This window comes from Xyrauchen texanus, chromosome 7 (genome assembly GCF_025860055.1).
Source record: "Xyrauchen texanus isolate HMW12.3.18 chromosome 7, RBS_HiC_50CHRs, whole genome shotgun sequence".
Classification (NCBI taxonomy): Eukaryota; Metazoa; Chordata; class Actinopteri; order Cypriniformes; family Catostomidae; genus Xyrauchen; species Xyrauchen texanus.
In genome coordinates this window covers 30,383,908-30,403,128 of record NC_068282.1, presented here as the reverse complement: position 1 = coordinate 30,403,128, position 19,221 = coordinate 30,383,908, and the positions used below count along the sequence as shown (strand labels likewise).

Below are 19,221 nucleotides of genomic sequence, written 5' to 3'. Positions count from 1 at the left end.
TACTCTTGACATTTTTTCAATCAACTTCTTGAGGTATCACTGTGGGATGCTTTTTAAACAGTATAGAATGAGTTCCCATCTATGTTGGGCACTTATTGGCTGCTTTTCTTTATTATTTGGCCCAAGTCATCGATTTCAAAAACTTTTTTTTATTACATTTTAGTTTTATAATGAAATAAATGTATATGATGGCACAATTATATTTTAGTCTACAAAACATATTTCAAACATTTAAGCATACTCCTTCAGACCAAAAGGTTTTTAAAATCATGAGAAACATTATAGTCAAGTGTTTCAAAACTTTTGACTGGTTGTGTATATAGATAGATACTGTAGATATTATACATTGTGTTCAAGGGAAATGCGCATGGTGATTGTTAGTAGTAGTGCTTAAGAGAACAGCTGCCTAAAAGTTGCTGTCATAATCATCTTCAGCTGTCTTTTTATTCTAAACTGCATGTTTAAGAAAAATTGCAATTGATTTTTGTTAATGCTAAAAAGATTATACTTAGGTTTGGCATAAATTACACTTGTTTTAGGTCTCTTTATGCAGAATAAATGTCCTCTTTTAAGCGTTTATCAGTGTAGTTTTACTGTCAAAGTATTACAAATCTTTCTGAACTGAAAAAGCAGTCAATTGTCCTATTTACATTACACTGAAAACATAATTGGTTTTACTCTAGTTATTATAATATTTATGGTTATGGATGATAATGTCATAACCTGGTCATGTTAGCTATAGTGGCTTAATGCAATACCTTAAATAGCCTAATAAATTGTATAGTATTTTATGGTCTTTAATCAAGACCTTGTGTTATTGGTGCATGCAGACTTTTCATGCCTGTCAGACATCATATGATGTCTCCAAGTGCCTTACATGAGAATATTAGTGTTTGCTGGGGTTATCGGTTGGTGTAAGGCATGTGAAAAACCAGTCAGACCTCTTGAAAGTTGTCAAACGAGACTGTTGGTTCATACAGTGACTATTGTACTATAGGTGAGGAGTTAAGAGTGACTGTGTTATGTTTCAGTTATCTGATTCATGACCCCAGTGACATGTCAGGTCTTCAGGGTTAGCAATCACTCACTCCTAGCATATTACATGCTACAAGTTGATGCTAGTGTATGTGTGTTAGTTTGCATGCTCTGCTATGACTCACAAATGGAAGTCACACACCCAGATGTGTTCAACGTGTAAGCATAAAGCACAAGGAGTTTATATGTGTGTTTGTGTGTGTGTGTGTGTGTGTGTGTGTGTGTGTGTGTGCTCTGTGGTCTTAGCTTTGGCCCTGAGGTGTGATTTAGTGTGTGTGTGTCAGTGTGCATTCTTTTTAAATTATGTGTCAGGTGTTTGGTCTGGTGAGTCGAGTGGACTGATCAGTCTTGATGATCGTTGGAGGTTGTGGGTTTGTTTGAGTGCAGCTGGCCACTTCACGTCCCCAGTGTGTCACTGCTTGACGCGTGGCTATGCTTGTAGCCAACTCCAAGAAGATCTATTTGGGCTGACGAGCAAATCCTCCATTATAAACATGTCAAAGAGGCCCACATCACCGTTCACTTATGCAAGTAGGAGACTGCCCCTTTTATTGGCTGTATGACTTCAACAGCAGATATCTTCGTTTTCAATCCAAATGAGACTCATTGGCAGTCAAGAGGCAAGTGTTGGACTTGACCATGGTTTTTAGGAGGTGTCCGCTATCAAAGCGACCCTAGATGTGATTGTCAGGTGACCCTTGTTTAATTTTCACAAAAAAACATTCCATGTTTCTTGGCTTAAACCAAGTAGGCAGGAGTGCGTTGCATTGTTTTATTTATACATGGCTGGAAATAGTTGTGATATGTTATTCTCTTGAGGTCATGCTGTTTTCCTGCCATGCTGAGATGTTTTTCAGTGGGGCAAGGTTAAACGGCTCTCAAAGACCCCAAAGAAGAGTTTTGTGACTTTTAGTCAATGTCTATTAACTTTGTTGCAATTTATGTGCCAGTGTACTCCTAAAAGTTGACAAAATAATCATTTATTTTTAAATTGATTCATTTAGTTGACACTTTTATCCAAACTGAGCAACTTACTAATGAGAATTATACAAGCAGTAGCAATTAATCCAAGGGAGAACACGTATTGTAAACTTATTGGTTATATAAAAACAGGAGCTTTGACATTCCTGCTCCAACTTTCTTTTTAAAAGAAATACCAACACAGTGACAGGAAAGTAAATTGTATTCATACAGTTGAAGTCAGAAGTTTACATACACCTTAGACAAATACATTTAAACTCTGTGTTTCACAATTCCTGACATTTAATCATAGAAAACATTCCCTGTCTTAGGTCAGTAAGGATCACTACTTTCATTTAAGAATGTGAAATGTCAGAATAATAGTAGAGAGAATCATTTTTTTCTGCTTTTATTTCTTTCCTCACTTTCCCTGTGGGTCAGAAGTGTACATGCACTTTGTGATTATTTGGTAGTAGCATTGCCTTTAAATTGTTTAACTTTGGTCAAACATCTTGGATAACCTTCCACAAGCTTCTTGCAATAAGTTTATGAAATGTTGGCCCATTCCTCCCAACAGGACTGGTAGAACTGAGCGGTATGATGGTGTTTTTACTTGCGTACTATTGTTTGTACAGATGAATGTGGTACATTCAGGCTTTGGAATTTGCTCCCAAGGATGAACCAGACTTGTGGAGGTCTTAGCTGCTTTCTTTTGATTTTTCCATGATTTCAAGCAAAGAGGCACTGAGTTTGAAGGTAGGCCTTTTAATACATCCACAGGTACATCTCCAATTCAGTACTCCTCATATCAGAAGCTAACTGGATATATGCTTAAAGGCTTGACATAATTTTCTGGAATTTTCCAAGCTGCTTAAAAGCACAGTTAACTTAGTGTATGTAAATTTCTGACCCACTGAATTTTTTTTGGATTTATGTTTGCATAGAGTCATTTAAGTGTAGTTTTACACAAGATACAATGAAATCAAAATGAAATGATGGATCTTTCATTATGGCAATTTCTAATTTAGAAGAGAGTATTGATGGTTTCATAGTTTAAATGCAACATCTCTTCCTCTCACTACAGTGGCACCATGGGTCAGACCTAGGCTGCATTTAAAACCATATGATCTTCACCACTCCACCTAAACATTAATAGTGTGGAGCCACATATTATGTTCAGTCTGGGGTCTGTTGCCTTTGATTTGTTAATGGATTTTCCAGGCTGTGGCTTAGTGTTATTGTACTATATCTTTCTGAATAAAGAGAGAGGGAGAGACTTGAAGCAGGAGTCACATGAGGTGATCTGTCTCTAAACAGACACAAACAAACTATATCTTTATCTATCAAGATAGTCATGGAATGTGTCAGGAATGAGGACCAAAATGCAGCAATGAGTGCAAATTTTAATTTATTAAAACAACTGAAACAAAACAGGCAACAAAAAAACTCATGAGGGAGAGAAAACAAATCAAAACATAAGATTAAAGATAATAGCTAGGACCGACTGGTCACAGGACAGATGGACTACTAACAAAACAATCAGAAAAAGAGGGTACAATATATAGAGGCAAAGCACATGAGGAACAGGTGATGGCAATAAACATGACAACGACTAAACGAGGGAGAGTGGTGAAGGTAACAAGGAGGCGGGGTCAGAGTAGCACATGGCTAAGACAAATACACACAAACAGACTGGACCAAGTTTTAGGTGGAACAGAATGTCATGGCAAAACCAGAAAAGGACCCAGAGGCCTGGATGGACCAGGAGACCAGGACTGAGCCACCAAGTTCAGCACCGGAATATCCTTAGCCACTGGGCAGATGGAGTCAAACTTGGCAAGGACCCCAGAGAGCTGGACAGACTGAGCATTTGCAGCCAGAGGGAGTGGGCAGGACGGTCTCGTTGATGGCCCCAGGGAACAGGACGTTCTCGTCGACTGGGGACCGGGTGCCTTACTTGGCTTCATTAGCCTCCTTCAGACAGACGGAAGCACTGCATTAGTAACAACCGCCACCTCCTGAAGGTTGGTCACGGGTACGGCCGCCACCTCCTGGCCATCAGCAGTGGCCTCCTCCACCTCCTGGTGAGGGAGTATCGTTGACCTCGGGCTGAGATGAAGGAAGTCCTCAGAGGAATAGGCTGAGATAAACTCATCCCATCTCAAGGCAAACTTGATTGTAGTGGAGCAAACTTCCCCCTTCCCCAGGACACAAGACTTGATGGTTCAGACCAGCCCTAAACAAATGCATAAGGCTGGCCCGATCGTGACCCAGACCCGACAACAGTTCCAAAATGTCAACGCATACCTCCTCACCGACTTATGCCGGAGTCTGAAGAGTTTCCTAGCCTGCATCGTATGGGAATTAGTGAACAAAAACATTCCTGCTGGGTCCATGTTGGTCAGATTGTTATGTTATGGAATGTGTCAGGAATAAGGACACAAATGCAGGAATGTGTGAAAAATCAAACATATTTTATTAAAACAAAGCAGACAACACAAAACTCTTACGAGGGAAAAACAAACTAAACATAAACTGTAACTCTCATGGGGGGGGGAAAGTAAAAGTAAAGATAATACCAACAAGAACAGACTGACTACTAACAAAACTCTCAAAATGAGAGGGAAGAAGGCGCAATATATAGAGGAAAAGCACATGAGGAACAGGTGAAGGCAATAAACATGACAAGGACTAAACGAGGGAAAGTGATGAGGGTAACGAGGAGGTGGGGTGAGGGAAGCACATTGCTTAGACAAACACAGACACAGCCAATTACACATACACAATACAAACACACAAACAGAAAACAGACAGGGACTGAAGGGCAGACCAGACAGAATTGTGACAAAGAGAGATCAGATCGTTATAGTAACAGGCCTGCCAACATGCCCAGTTACAGTTTAGGATAAATGGCCACTATAGCATCTCCTCTGATATACATTTGGTTGGCACTCCAATGTAAAAAATCTATATTGGATTATTTATGAAAACTTGGACAGATAATGATCAGTTTCCATGTGTTACCACGATCAATAAATAAATAAATATTGTTTTATATGTCTAGTATTTAATTTAGATAAAATAGATAAAACTGGGACCCCCCAATTAAATTTTTTTTATCTTATGTTGGGGTCCCTAAAATCATTTAGAAAACTGTTCCAAATCTGTTTGGTGGAACACAAAAAGAGATGCTGCACAGAATTTGCCTTTGATAGTGTCCTCTGATATCAGTGGAGTCTCAAATGCCATTATTGTGAAAATGGCATGGGAGGTCTTGAAATCAAAAGCAGAGGACACTGGCTTGGGCCCCTATGCTGGAAGTGCAATATTTGTTGAGATCCTCCAAAATTACTTCCCAGCCTCAGCAGCTGCCCATGTGTGAATGGCTCTTTGTTCCTGCAGCTGTTTGAGAGGGAGAGAAAGAGAGAGTGAGCGAGAGGGAGGGCAGTAGAATGACACAGAAAGATAGAAGAGGAAAGGAAATAGAGAGTGATTGAGAGAGTTTCAGATACTGATGAAGTTGTGGCTTTCATTACTCTTCACTTGGGGACGTCACTTGGTTAGTAGTTCACCAAAAAATTTAAATAATGTCATGTTGTTCCAAACACGTATGACTTACTTGCTTATGCGAAACACAAAACAAGGTTTGGAATGACACGAGGGCACATGAGAGTACCAAACTATTACTGTAAAACAGGTGTTTTACAGTAATAGTTTGGTACTCTCATGTTCAGACTTAGTTCTTTATGTAAATTTTACAGTAATAGTTTGGTACTCTCATGTTCAGACTTAGTTCTTTATGTAAATTTTACAGTAATAGTTTGGTACTCTCATGTTCAGACTTAGTTCTTTATGTAAATTTTACAGTAATAGTTTGGTACTCTCATGTTCAGACTTAGTTCTTTATGTACATTTTACAGTAATAGTTTGGTACTCTCATGTGCAGACTTAGTTCTTTATGTAAATTAATCATGTATCAATTCTACACTATGCACTGGGACAGTAGTGGTGGTCTGTGCCTCACCAGCTCCCTGCCCCTGTTACTGTACGGGTGACTGGCTGCTTTGACTGTAACTGCTAAACCCATCAGTGAGATGTCTGGTTTTGCCTCAGTAAACTAGCATGACAAACCTGTGATGTTGTTTGGTCAGGTTAAATTGAGTGTTATTGGCAATGCCCTCGAGAGCGTGTATATGTGTATTTAAGCACAAACGTGTGGTGTTACTGATCTGTGGGTCTGAAAATCATCTGTTTTGATAAGAGGTAATTTTTACGAGTCAATGGAAAAATCACAAAAAAGGCAACAACGTCCAAACTGGCTGAGCTGTGCAATGTTCACAAGCTGTAGTCTATCAGCGCTCTAAACGGAGTCCCTAAAGCATTTGTTTTTTCCTTTTATGAATTTATAATAATAAACTGTCTGGCAGTAATAGCAAACAATGTTTTTTACAATGGCTGTTGCAGATGTTTGCATTAAATGAAGGCTAACTTGACTTTTGCTTTAAACCTCCAATCACTATTAATTAAGACTTGTTCAGATACCCTGATTCTGGATTTGGGATGGTGGCCATGGAAAACTTATTTTGTCAGAATGGAATTAAACTAACTGAATCGAGTCTGACGTGAGTAGAGGCTCAGAGTAGACATAAATATTTTGAATGCCAGCGTAGATTTGTTTGAAAGGTTTTTATTTAATGACTCAATATTTGTCAGTTATGCCGATGGTATGTTTAATATTGGGTCGTTTTTGTCAGGTGGAGTAAGTTAAAGCTCATGTGGGTAACGCATGTTGTATTTAAGATCTGCTGGTGTGGCATGTGTTAAGTTTAACCCACCTTCTGGTGAACCCCAGTTGGCCACTTCATCTTTTGAGTTCATTCGTGGTGGTGATAATTAGGCCACCTGTCGCCTGTTAATACTCTTAACGGCAAACTCCTGCTTCCTGATATCTGCTTTTCAGCATTACATTTATACAGTATTTATTGTAAGGCTGCACAATTAAACAAAATTGTCTATTATTTCCCTTGATATTGTGATTGCAATTCATTATAATAAAATGTGCATATGTCACCTTCACATTGGTCCTATTAGCAACATGAAGAGAAAACTTTTGCAAAAATGTTGAATAAATAAATCACAGGAAGCGAGCAACGGACATATATGTGATTGGTTACAATGCCAATCTGCTGCTAAAAAACATGTTTTGAAAAGAAAATTTTGATTCCACAGAGACCTAAGCATTGATATTGATGCTTGAAAGTTTTCTTAGGAGACCACTGATTATAAAAATCTTAATGAGAAAAAAGCATACATTTTTTTTGACATCAGCAATTAGCTTTGACAATCAGTATGTTGTTGTGATACAGTTCAAAGTATCAGCTACTGTTATACAATTAGTTAATTGTTGCAGCTGTAATTGTAATCTTCACCACCTCAACCAAAGCCCTGCTGTCTCCTTTCATTAAAGCCCACACGACGTGACGGTAAGACCCTAATACCCTGTTGTTTGGTCACTGACTGACATAATTTTCCCTCTCTCTTCAGAGTGTGTGTGGCCATGCAAGAAGACACCCCGCTGCTTCTGTTTCTACCACGCCTGGCTTCAGGGAAGCATTCTCTTCCAGATATGTGGCCAACGGCACACAAATTCTCCTTCAGCATCCTTATTTTGAACCTCTGCAGCTTGGCCTCAGCAGGTAAGAGCTGTTTTCCTCATCACCCTTCCTCTCTCTCCTGGGACTCTGGAATAACATGTCAAGAGTGAATGAATGTGGCATAACGTTGCATTGAGCCGTCTATATCATCTGTGATGTTTTCCTCATGTAGATGAAGGAAAGGACTGTGAATTTATGAGGAGTGTTACGAACAGCCTTTAAAACGTGCTACTGTGTCATGGCTTGTGATGAAGTGAATACCAGTGCTCATGCACGCTTGGGCAATGTTAATGTGTTTAAGAGTCCGTGTTTAAAGGTGGAAGTGTTAAATTTCTGCACCTCTAGCAGCACCAAATGGAATTGTGAAAGTAATCATTGTTTACAAAGTGGTTTCCCTAACACTCCTTCTGCCTCGCCCCTTCCTCTGTTGTTAGGACAAACAAGTAGTCCTGCCCAAACATAAGTAGTGTTTTTAAAGCACCAAATAAAATGACATTGTAGATATCTATTGTGCATTCTTGCATTGTTAGCTGGGCAGCTAGCTATGATCTAGCCTATGTTGACAGTTTAACTAACTTTAACTAACTTGCTCAGCAAGATTCTCCTCAAACTGCTGCTCCAACATGAGTAGTTGGAAAGAGAACAGGGTACAGGAGTAATGGAATACATGTAACATGATTATGTATTTAAAATACAAAATATAAGTAACTGTATACCACTACAGTTACAATTTAAATAATTGGTAATTAGAATACAGTTACATTAAAAAAATATTTTGATTACTGAAGAGATTACTTTGCATTTTATTGTTATTTGTTTAATTTAATATTTAGTCCCTTCAGATGGAAAACATATATACATATAAATGATACGATCCAAAGTACATTTGAACAACGGTGAAACATTTTCTTATGATGTGTTACAGTGGGGATTTATTTAAGAATGCAAGGGAAGCTCAGCTTCCCCTATAATGTCCAAAAAATAATGGTCAAATAGTACTATTGTGTAAACAATTTATTGACTAAAAATGCGTTAGAACACGTTCATCTCGAAGACGAGTTCGTTCAGAATCAGCTACATTACATATAGCAGGTCGGCTGACTCGATTTACTTCTCATACATTCCCGTAAGCGTCAGTGCATTTCCCTGTTGAAGCCGAGCGTCCATTGACTTCAGTGGGGCTGCTCTGAACAGTTTTTTCAGTGCTCGAAAATAGACGGTCATTGGATAAATGCTGCGATTATGTCCCGCCCACGGACGCTCAGCGTCTCTGGGGGTGAATGAGGAGTGGGCTGGCCCGGACTCCGGGCTTCCGCGTGATGATTGGAGGATCTGTCGAAAGACTGCATCTCCTTTTGATTGACAGCGAATCTGTACTATAAGAAGTCACTGAAGCTATTTCGCGCTCAGTCCCATCGCGGATTTCTCAAGTGTAGTCGAAAGACAAACTGCTGCACCCTATTTCTTTATATTTGTTTGGCGAAATTGCTAGTCAATTTGCATAATACATTTCACACAATTATACACCACATTCCTTGTTTCAGTTTTACCAAGTTTAATATATTTTGTTTTAGTTCGTTCATTCATTCATTCATACAATAGGCTAGGCTAGCGTTGTACGGGTGAAACTGCGCACAGTGGCAGACGGTGCTAATATTGTCGACCTGATTTTGGCGAAGCCATTTGAAAGTCTTCCTTACGAGGAAAAAATTAGAATTAAAAAGCAGGGCAGATCAACACCTAAGATTGATTTAGTGCAAAAAATAGGGTAAATAAGTTTATAATGTAGGCCGAAAATGAGCTTCCCCTCTTTGAAAGACCAGCAGCCGCCACTGATGTTTTACATTCATACGAGCAGACAGAGAAGTATGTTTGAAGTAAGTTTGGAGCAGAAGAAATAGAAATAAACCTTGTGTAAATTGTCAGTTTTACACTAAGCTAAAGTGCTATTCCTAGCCATTTTACATGAACATGTTACCAGGCACGATCATATTTTTTTTTATTAAGAAAATTAATGTTGGATCATAATTAACTTTTTTCATGTAAGACCTTTTGATATTAGGGCAAAAATCATATTCAAATTCTTGATCATAATTTTTGTATTTATTTCCTGTAAAATTATCTAAAATTAATTAAAACAAGATACATTCATTTGATCTTGTTTTAGAAACAACACAGCATAAGATATTTTGGTTATTCAGAGAATGTATTTTTAACATGTTTATTTTGTCTTACTGCACTGGCAGAGGTTTTTTGTCAAAACAAGTGAAAAAATCTACCAGTGCTGAAGAAGTAACCCAAAGTATTTAAATACGTCACTGACCTTGTACAATCTAAGGGAATATGTTAAAAGTAAAATTTTACAGCATGTATTCTGTAATCTCTAGTGGAATACAATTCAAAAGTAACCCTCCCAACCCTCATTGTGTTTTACATTGTGTTCTGATGCATTTCGGAACACAACATGTGTAGACTTCTTAGCTAAATGCATTTGTGTTGAGGTATTGCATAGAGCAGTGCTTCTCAAATTTTGTTTTTGTCACACCCCCTTTGAAACATGAAAATCTTGACAAAAAAGTATTATGTTTTTTATTGAAAAACAAATTGCTTTTTAAAACAAATTAATTTTATTTCAACTTCATATCACAAATTTTTTTTGGTAAAAAACAATGCATTCTTTAAAGGTGCATTTAGTAATTCTTTCCTCATTAAAAGATTTGAACTCCTAATGACATGAATTGTAATTTTGCGATATACGTATGTAGGAAATCATGATCACTCACATTAAAATGAAGACTCAGTAACCTTATAAAAGCTGTTTTATTGTACATGATGAGGATCCGCACATGGGGGCTGCCATGTTAGAACCACATAACACATAAGACTTGCTTAATTTCAGTAACCGTCCTGTTATTTGACACTTTCTCTCACTGATTAAAGTAATCATGGCTGATAGTGAAAAGTGAATTTCTACAATGGCATCTGAAATGAGCCTTTTAAATGAGGCTGCATCCAAGCCGCTAGGTCTCAGTATAAGTCCAAGATGACACAACAAAAAAGTTACAGAGTGCACCTTTAAGGTATCGCTGTTTTGCAGAATAATTCAAAGTTACATTCTTCATTGAAAAAACAAACCTGAATGAACTTATTTGTCACTAGGCCTGTATTGTTCTTTAATTTCTGTATACTTTCTGTGTTACATAAAAACATAAAACATTTACATTTTTAAAACTAGTGGTTGACTGATATGGGCTTTTAATGGCCAATGCCGATATCCAGAGAGCAGAATGGCCAATAGGCAGATACAATGCCGATATATCAAGTAGTTTAATATATTAAATAACATAAACATAAAATTGCAAAACAAATAAATAAACAAACTCTTATTTAGCACTATATTTACTAAATTTCACACAAAACTTTTACTTTGAAAAAAATAATTACAAAAATAACATTGTATTTTAAATGATAGATAGCAGTTTCTTGTCATTTCTGTTTAGTCATCAAATTTGAGTAGTTTATTTGCACATGAAGAAATTTTTAATATATTTCGAAGACGGAAACAGTACACACAGTAGTCCACCAACCATAGATGGCATGTCCATGTGAGCAATCACATTTTCTCAAAAGAATACTGAATCAAACCAATTGTACATACAATGCATAGTGAATAAGGCATTTACTTATAGCACACATGAAGCACTTTTACCAGAGACTATTTAGGAGAGACGGGCCACTTCTATTAAAAGTAATGGGCGAAATTTGAACCCCCAATTGTCAATGGATGTAGATAGAAAGTCCCACCTTACAGGTAAAAGAGCCAATCACCTTTTACATACAGACATTGCCTGTCAATCAACTCGAGAACACGCATGCGCATTAGCGAAATATGTTCTTTGTTCGTAATCTTGACCAACCTTTTTGGAGATTTTGGTCTTTCCCCATTCAAGTAGATAGGAGCTGCACTGTCATGACTGGAAATGGCCTCCTGAGAGCATTCAAAACATGGCCAACAGTGGACTGTCTTTCTAGAAATCATGCGTGATCACTATCGATCATTGTTTTCATGATCGTTCATTGCTGCTACATCCGAGTATCTGAGTCCTTGAGTACTCGTGCCCATCCCTATACACATCTGGGATGGCATGAAGGTGAGTAAATGATGAGAGAATTTTTGGGTGAACTATCCCTTTAATTCACTTCTAAATCTGGTGCGCACACGATAACGTCTTTCTTTACATTAACGCAGCGCATTAAGCACAACTGATAGTGCATCAGAAGAAAAGGTGGAAGAAAAGAAATTCTGCACATTGTTTATTGCATGTATTGTCACTGAGGAACATTTTTACATGTGACAGTGAACAAGATTTGAGAATGTCTTCTGTGCCCCAAACTTTGAGAACCACTGGTGTAGAGTATGTCATAGGACATAAACCGGAATATTTTGATGTAAAAATAATTACACCCTTCACCTTTAAATAGCAGCGATGCTTGTGTAGTTTTGAATCCATGTACAATATGTGACTATATCCATGTCTGTATTCATTCCGACACATGAAAACTACCATGTTCTTTGATGGGACTGTGTAGGGTGTGTTCTTGATAAGCTCTGTGCTCAGTGCCTTGACAAAGTGAGGCAGTGTTGCCTGTTTTGTCAGGCAATCACGATTCACCCCCTGCATTTGGAATTTCCCCGGTTCCTCCCAGCATGAGCCTTCTAGTTCTGGCTGTCAGAGAGCAGAGGCCGGGGGGATTTACATTAAGAAAGTGCTGACAGCCTCAATCTTTCAGCCCAAAACACCAGCGCCTAACGTCAGCTACGCTTTCCCTATCCTGATTCAGGCAGCTCTATCTGTTTGATTGATCAGGGCTTGTTGGCTCAGTCTCTTCAGAAGAGTGATGATTTGTTCCCCTCTGGCACAACAGCTTGATAGATAGTTGCATGCCAAAAGAAAAAGGGAAAGAAAACAATATGGCAGCAACAAAACAAACAGGAAAAATTATGACAATCATAAAGTCTGGGTTGTCGGGATGGAGTGGCATGATTTAAGAGAGCTTGTATTTGTCAGCATTCTGTGATTTACTTCTTCTTGTTCTCTTGTATGTCACTTTGTTGGTAACAGATCCCACTGGTCATTCTCAGTGCTGTTTAGATTTTTTTCTGTCGCTCCTGAGGGCACAAAAAACAAAAAAAAATATGAATGTGTCCTAACCAGGCACATCATGACAAGTTTCCAAAGACAAGTTAATGTGATGAGCTACCCTTAATATGAGTTGTATTAAGTGGAATGAGTTCTGTCTGAAATGGCCCCTTAAGGCCCAAACATACTCTACGCATGTACGTGAACGCAGACGTATCTTACTACGCAAGCTGAATTTCACGCGTCTTTGCGTTGTGAAATGTGTCCTCGCTCAATTCATAACACAACACAAGTTTGTGCTGCATTCTCAGTGTTGCCGCAAGGGGCGCGAGAATGAATTTTCTTCTTTCAAACAACAACTGTCATGGCAGGGGCCTGAGTAGCTCAGCAAATATTGATGCTGACTACCTCCCTGGAGTCGTGAGTTCGAATCCAGGGTGTACTGAGTGACTCAAGCCTCATGGGGTAACCTCCTCGTGGTCACTCTTAGTAGTTCTCACTCTCAATGGGGCACATGTTAAGTTGTGCGTGGATTGCGGAGAGTAGCGTGAGCCTCCACATGCTGGGAGTCTCTGCAGTGTCATGCACAACGAGCCACATGATAAGATGTGCGGATTGACTGTCTCAGAAGCGGAGGCTTCTGATACTTGTCCTCTGCCACCTGTATTGAGGTGAGTAACCGTGCCACCACAAGGACCTACTAAGTTGTTGGAATTGGGCATTACAAATTGGGAAAAAAGAAAAAAAAAAAATCAACTGTCATGGCAGACTCGGGCAGCAATTTGAGTTTAATCTTTTCAAAAAATATATACAACATTTTGCCCATTCAAACAAACCTGTTTTTTCTCCGTGTCTCTCCCCACTGCCTAATCAGTTAATAGTTTAACTCAGCTGTTTTGAATGAATGGAACTCTTTAGGAAACTGGTCTCTGAACAGTTTAAAAAGCACTATTTTCATCCTGCCTCCATATAAATCCTCCAAAGGCAGCATTTTCCTGGTTTCGGATGCAGCACCAGTTTCGTGGTCACCCCTAAAAAAAAATCTATTGCCCTCTTATGGTCTGAGGTTTGTAACTGCCAGAGCAACGCAAGAGTGCACATAATGTATGTACAACACTTCTGCATTTATGTACTTGCATGAAGTATGTTTTATCCTTTAGTGTATTTCTCAGACATTAAGGGTATATTTACTTGATTTATAGTCAAACAGCTGGCATTTATTGAGGCTCTGACTGAAGTTTATTTTATTGTTAGCGTAGAGCTCTATCAACTTGTATGTGCTTGACCATTGATGATTAATTCATTGGAAAGCTGTTATAGTCCTTATGTAGCAACTTGTTAATGTTTTTAAAGCACACACCAATTTCAAAATTAATGTTTGAAGCATGTCTGTGTGTAATTTATGTTGTAGAAGAAAACGTAAAAATAAAAACGTTTCCAAGTAATGATAACCACAGGCCTTATTTTTCTCCAAAATCAAAAAACAAAAAAACAACTATTGTAAAAAAACAAAAAAACATTAGAAATTCCAGAGGGAACCCATGGCTCTTTAACTCTTTCCCCGCCAAACACGGAATTTTCCGTGTTTTATGAAAAAACACTTCCCCGCCAAACACGGAATTTTCCGTGTTTCTGTGTTTTAGGTGTTATACGGTAAGGAAGACCCCTCCGCATGTTTTGAAAGAGTACGCAACTCTTTGATCAAAGAAACAGACTGCGATCGTCTCAAACATGAAGAAATGGAGTATTGAGAAGCTCAAAATATCAGACATAAACATGCCTTTTTATCAGCTTTTTGTCTGAAATGTTGTTTTTTGACAAAACCGACCTCTGTTCAAGTCGCAATAAAAAAAGAACAAATGAAGATAAAATAAAATCGTTTTTTTTGCCTAAAAGCAGAGGCTCAGGTCTATATTGTGATATATAGCATCTTCATATATTCATGGAAGAAAATATTCTGCGGGCCATTAAAGTTTAGCGAAAATCGTCAAAAACCCTGGCGGTGGCTGGCAACTTTTTTTTTAAAACGCTGGCGGGGAAAGAGTTAAAGAATACAAACTAATGGTAAACAGCTCTGCTGTTGAGAAAGCAGTCCCAAACTTGGTCTTCCATGGTTTGCTCTTGATTTTGATCAATCTGAGTCTAAACAACCTTTATGAGTGTCAAATTTTGTCATGAGCCTTATTTTCCTTGTACTCAAACTCAGTTTTTAATTTGTATTTGGTTTGGACCACAACTGCCTCATTCAGAAACTCCCAGACTCAAGTTTTCTTTCATCTAAAAATTGGGACATAATCTAATCTGCATCATCAAAGTGTCTCCTGCCCTGAACCCTTTCCACATGGTGGTCAGATTACTGCCAGTCATAACCTGTGTTCAGCTGTACTCGTCTGATTACAGAGATGATGGAGGTGTGATATATTCACATCTCCATGTCTTCTGAGACCTTGTCACCAAAAGTGCAGTAGGGTATATACTGTGTCATAGCGGAATTACATAAGAAATGTATCTGATAAAACAGGAATATATCTGTCTCAGTGTGGTTCAGGACTGCTTCTCATGTATGTAACTTGGAGGACAGGAGATATGGCAAGCCAAGGCAAGGAATAGTGTTTTCATAGATGAGATGTTTATTTTTTTAGGTCTATGTGTGTAATTAACGAGCCAATTAATGATCACAAATCAGTGTGACTCACATGTAATAGCTTAGTAATAGGCCATAATGAACTTACAAAGGACAAAGATGTGGAAACAAATGTAATGGAGTATAAAACATTCTGTGAAAAAAAATTTGTTCTATCCATCCATCTCCCCTCTCTCTCTAAGAATCCTGTACACTCATATCTGCTCTCTAAACCTGTTACTAGATGTTTTGGATAATGTTTAAAATTTTTCATCTAAACGTTTGGAGTGGTGGTGTAGTGGTCTAAGCACATAACTGGTCATCTGGTAATCAGAAGGACGCTGGTTCGAGCCCCACAGCCACCACCATTGTGTCCTTGAGCAAGGCACTTAACTCCAGGTTGCTCCAGGGGGATTGTCCCTGTAATAAGGGCTCTGTAAGTCGCTTTGGATAAAAGTGTCTGCCAAATGCATAAATGTAAATGTAAATGTGAGTGACTATTCTGAGTACAAGGAACAACCTTTAAAGCTTAAAAGCTGTAGTGTGTAATTTTTAACCCACTCAAATTGCATAAATTGTGAACGTTTTCAAACAGGTTTCCTGAATGATCTGGTCATTGGTCTGACAACCCCACCCCAGAAAATCCCACCCCAAACTTGGTTGAGCCAATATTGCATTTTATATAGTGTATAGTATAGAGGCCTGCAACCCGACCCGGGCTCAACAGAACCCGAGATCCTGATGGGTTTTGGGCCAGGTTCGGGTCAGTTTTTCAAGTAGGACTTCGGGTTGGGGTTGAGTTTGAGTTATTCAATAATACTCGGTTGTATACATTAAAAAATAAACAGGCTTAACAAACTTGTTTCGCTCACGCACTCTTACTCACAGACATGCGCAAACGGACGAGTTAGGGGCCGTTCACACCGAACGTGTTTTTGCGCATGTCTGTTCTGTTTTCCCATTGTTTTCCTATGTAAACACATGCTGGACGATTGGCTTTGACATTTGCACCATGTCTCGCTGTGGCAGGGCGGAGGGCGGGGCCGGGTCGTGATCCTACACACCCGGTCCCGTATTAGGCTAATTATGCCTCCGTGAGGTTTAAAGGCTGACTGCAGAGGGCCGTGCAGGAGAGAGAGATCGTTAGCGGACATGTCCGTCATGTGTGTTTATGTTGTTTTTTAAGTTTACCATTAAACTATCATTTATATTATCAAGCCGGTTCTCGCCTCCTCCTTTCCATTGAATACGTTACACTCGCTTTTTCTTCAGTGACATTTTAACACCATGTCAAGTTAAAAAGAACAAAAAAGTTGTCACAAAGATTCAATAATCTGAAAAAGTTCAGGCTGCATAGAGGGGAGTGTTGCATTGTTTCATTTTATTCCAGATTGTTCTGTACCAAGTGACATTTCAGCAAATAAACGGGAAGTCAATGCTTTTTTCCCCTTCTGCTCTAGTGTACTAAGGGGCTTCTGTGCCTTGTTAATACTGTGTATATTTATGGTTTCAGTACTATTACAAATGTTGCCTATATGCTTACATAAATACAGCCTATTGCAACCGTACGTGCTAGGAGAAGAATTTAGATGGTAAGTGATTTCGGGTCAGGTTCGGGCTTAAAATCTGAAGGTATCATGGGTCAGGCTACAGTCTCTTTAAAGCCTGTGCAGATCTCAACTATAGTAAACTGTATACATATTAAGCTGGGATAGGAGAAAGTATTTTAACATGAAAAAATGACACACATAAGCTTTAAATAAGCGGTCTGTTTTTAATAAATCTTTTTTTTCATTTGTCTTATATTACTTTCTAAGCACTTTTTGTACCTCTGAGTACCTTTTTTGGTTTCTCAGCATTGCCAAGCTGTAGATTCTTAATATGGTCTGTTATTATGGGATGGCAGTACTGTTGGGAGCCCTCAGGTTTCAATGGTGAAATAAAAAGCAGGGCAGAAATCCTGACAGATATTAATTTGCAGCATTTGCCAAAAACAGCTCTTACAGGATACTGGTTATGCAGAGGGCAGAGTGTGTGGCCTGTGGGCTGGCTGGAGGAACACGTGTCTGCTCATGTACCCGGGCAAAACGCCTTCTTTCCCCTCAGCTCTCCATCATTTTTACCCTCCCACAGCTCACAGGGATGAGTGACAGTCTTACAAGGCCTGTAGGCTCGATACACAGTGTTCCTTCCATCCTGTCATGTGACAAAGACATGAATAGAATTAGTGCTGAAAGGTGAGTGACATAGAGTTTACAGAAATATACCCGCAGTTATATTCAACTACATGACAAACTGTATAGGGATCTCTCATCCTCATTTAAAATAAATAAATAAAAGCTCTGTTGTGGAGACAAATAATCTGAATCCCTAAATAAACCTTATCAGTTTTTAGTTTTAGTTTTAATGTGGCTAAATGGCATGACAAATATTTATATATCCGTATTGCCAAAGCTTTCACTGCTTAGCTGCATGCAAACAAACATTGCAATTAAAAACAGTGCAAAACAACTTACATAAATGAACCCTATGGCATGCAATATGAAATCTTTGTTTAAATAAAATGGACCTCTATTAATATCTACTAAAATGAAAAACAAATTTTGAAAAATGACATGTTTAGGTATGTTGCTTGGAGGAACAATGTGAAATTTGAACTAATGTTAACGAATACAACCTGTAAAGTCTTACCGGAAGAGCAATAGTAAATATCAATATGAAAGACATACACTCACCTAAAGGATTATTAGGAACACCATACTAATACTGTGTTTGACCCCCTTTCGCCTTCAGAACTGCCTTAATTCTACGTGGCATTGATTCAACAAGGTGCTGAAAGCATTCTTTAGAAATGTTGGCCCATATTGATAGGATAGCATCTTGCAGTTGATGGAGATTTGTGGGATGCACATCCAGGGCACGAAGCTCCCGTTCCACCACATCCCAAAGATGCTCTATTGGGTTGAGATCTGGTGACTGTGGGGGCCATTTTAGTACAGTGAACTCATTGTCATGTTCAAGAAACCAATTGGAAATGATTCGAGCTTTGTGACATGGTGCATTATCCTGCTGGAAGTAGCCATCAGAGGATGGGTACATGGTGGCCATAAAGGGATGGACATGGTCAGAAACAATGCTCAGGTAGGCCGTGGCATTTAAACTATGCCCAATTGGCACTAAGGGGCCTAAAGTGTGCCAAGAAAACATCCCCCACACCATTACACCACCACCACCGGCCTGCACAGTGGTAACAAGGCATGATGGATCCATGTTCTCATTCTGTTTACGCCAAATTCTGACTCTACCATCTGAATGTCTCAACAGAAATCGAGACTCATCAGACCAGGCAACATTTTTCCAGTCTTCAACTGTCCAATTTTGGTGAGCTCTTGCAAATTGTAGCCTCTTTTTCCTATTTGTAGTGGAGATGAGTGGTACCGGTGGGGTCTTCTGCTGTTGTAGCCCATCCGCATCAAGGTTGTGCGTGTTGTGGCTTCACAAATGCTTTGCTGCATACCTCGGTTGTAACGAGTGGTTATTTCAGGTAAAGTTGCTCTTCTATCAGCTTGAATCAGTCGGCCCATTCTCCTCTGATCTCTAGCATCAACAAGGCATTTTCAGCCCACAGGACTGCCGCATACTGGATGTTTTTCCTTTTCAAACCATTCTTTGTAAACCCTAGAAATGGTTGTGCGTGAAAATCCCAGTAACTGAGCAGATTGTGAAATACTCAGACCGGCCCGTCTGGCACCAACAACCATGCCACGCTCAAAATTGCTTAAATCACCTTTCTTTCCCATTCTGACAT

The 19,221-nt window shown here is 38.9% G+C and overlaps 1 protein-coding gene across 1 annotated transcript in view; it reads left to right on the top strand.

Annotated features, from left to right (window-relative positions):
• The window catches only part of LOC127646503 (transforming growth factor beta receptor type 3-like), a 175,868-nt gene that overhangs the window by 1,283 nt on the left and 155,364 nt on the right, over positions 1-19,221 (top strand). The window contains exon 2 of the mRNA XM_052130211.1: positions 7,540-7,691. Within this exon, the coding sequence (XP_051986171.1) occupies positions 7,553-7,691 (139 nt within the window). The 5' untranslated portion in view covers positions 7,540-7,552. The remainder of the gene's footprint in view (positions 1-7,539; positions 7,692-19,221) is intronic.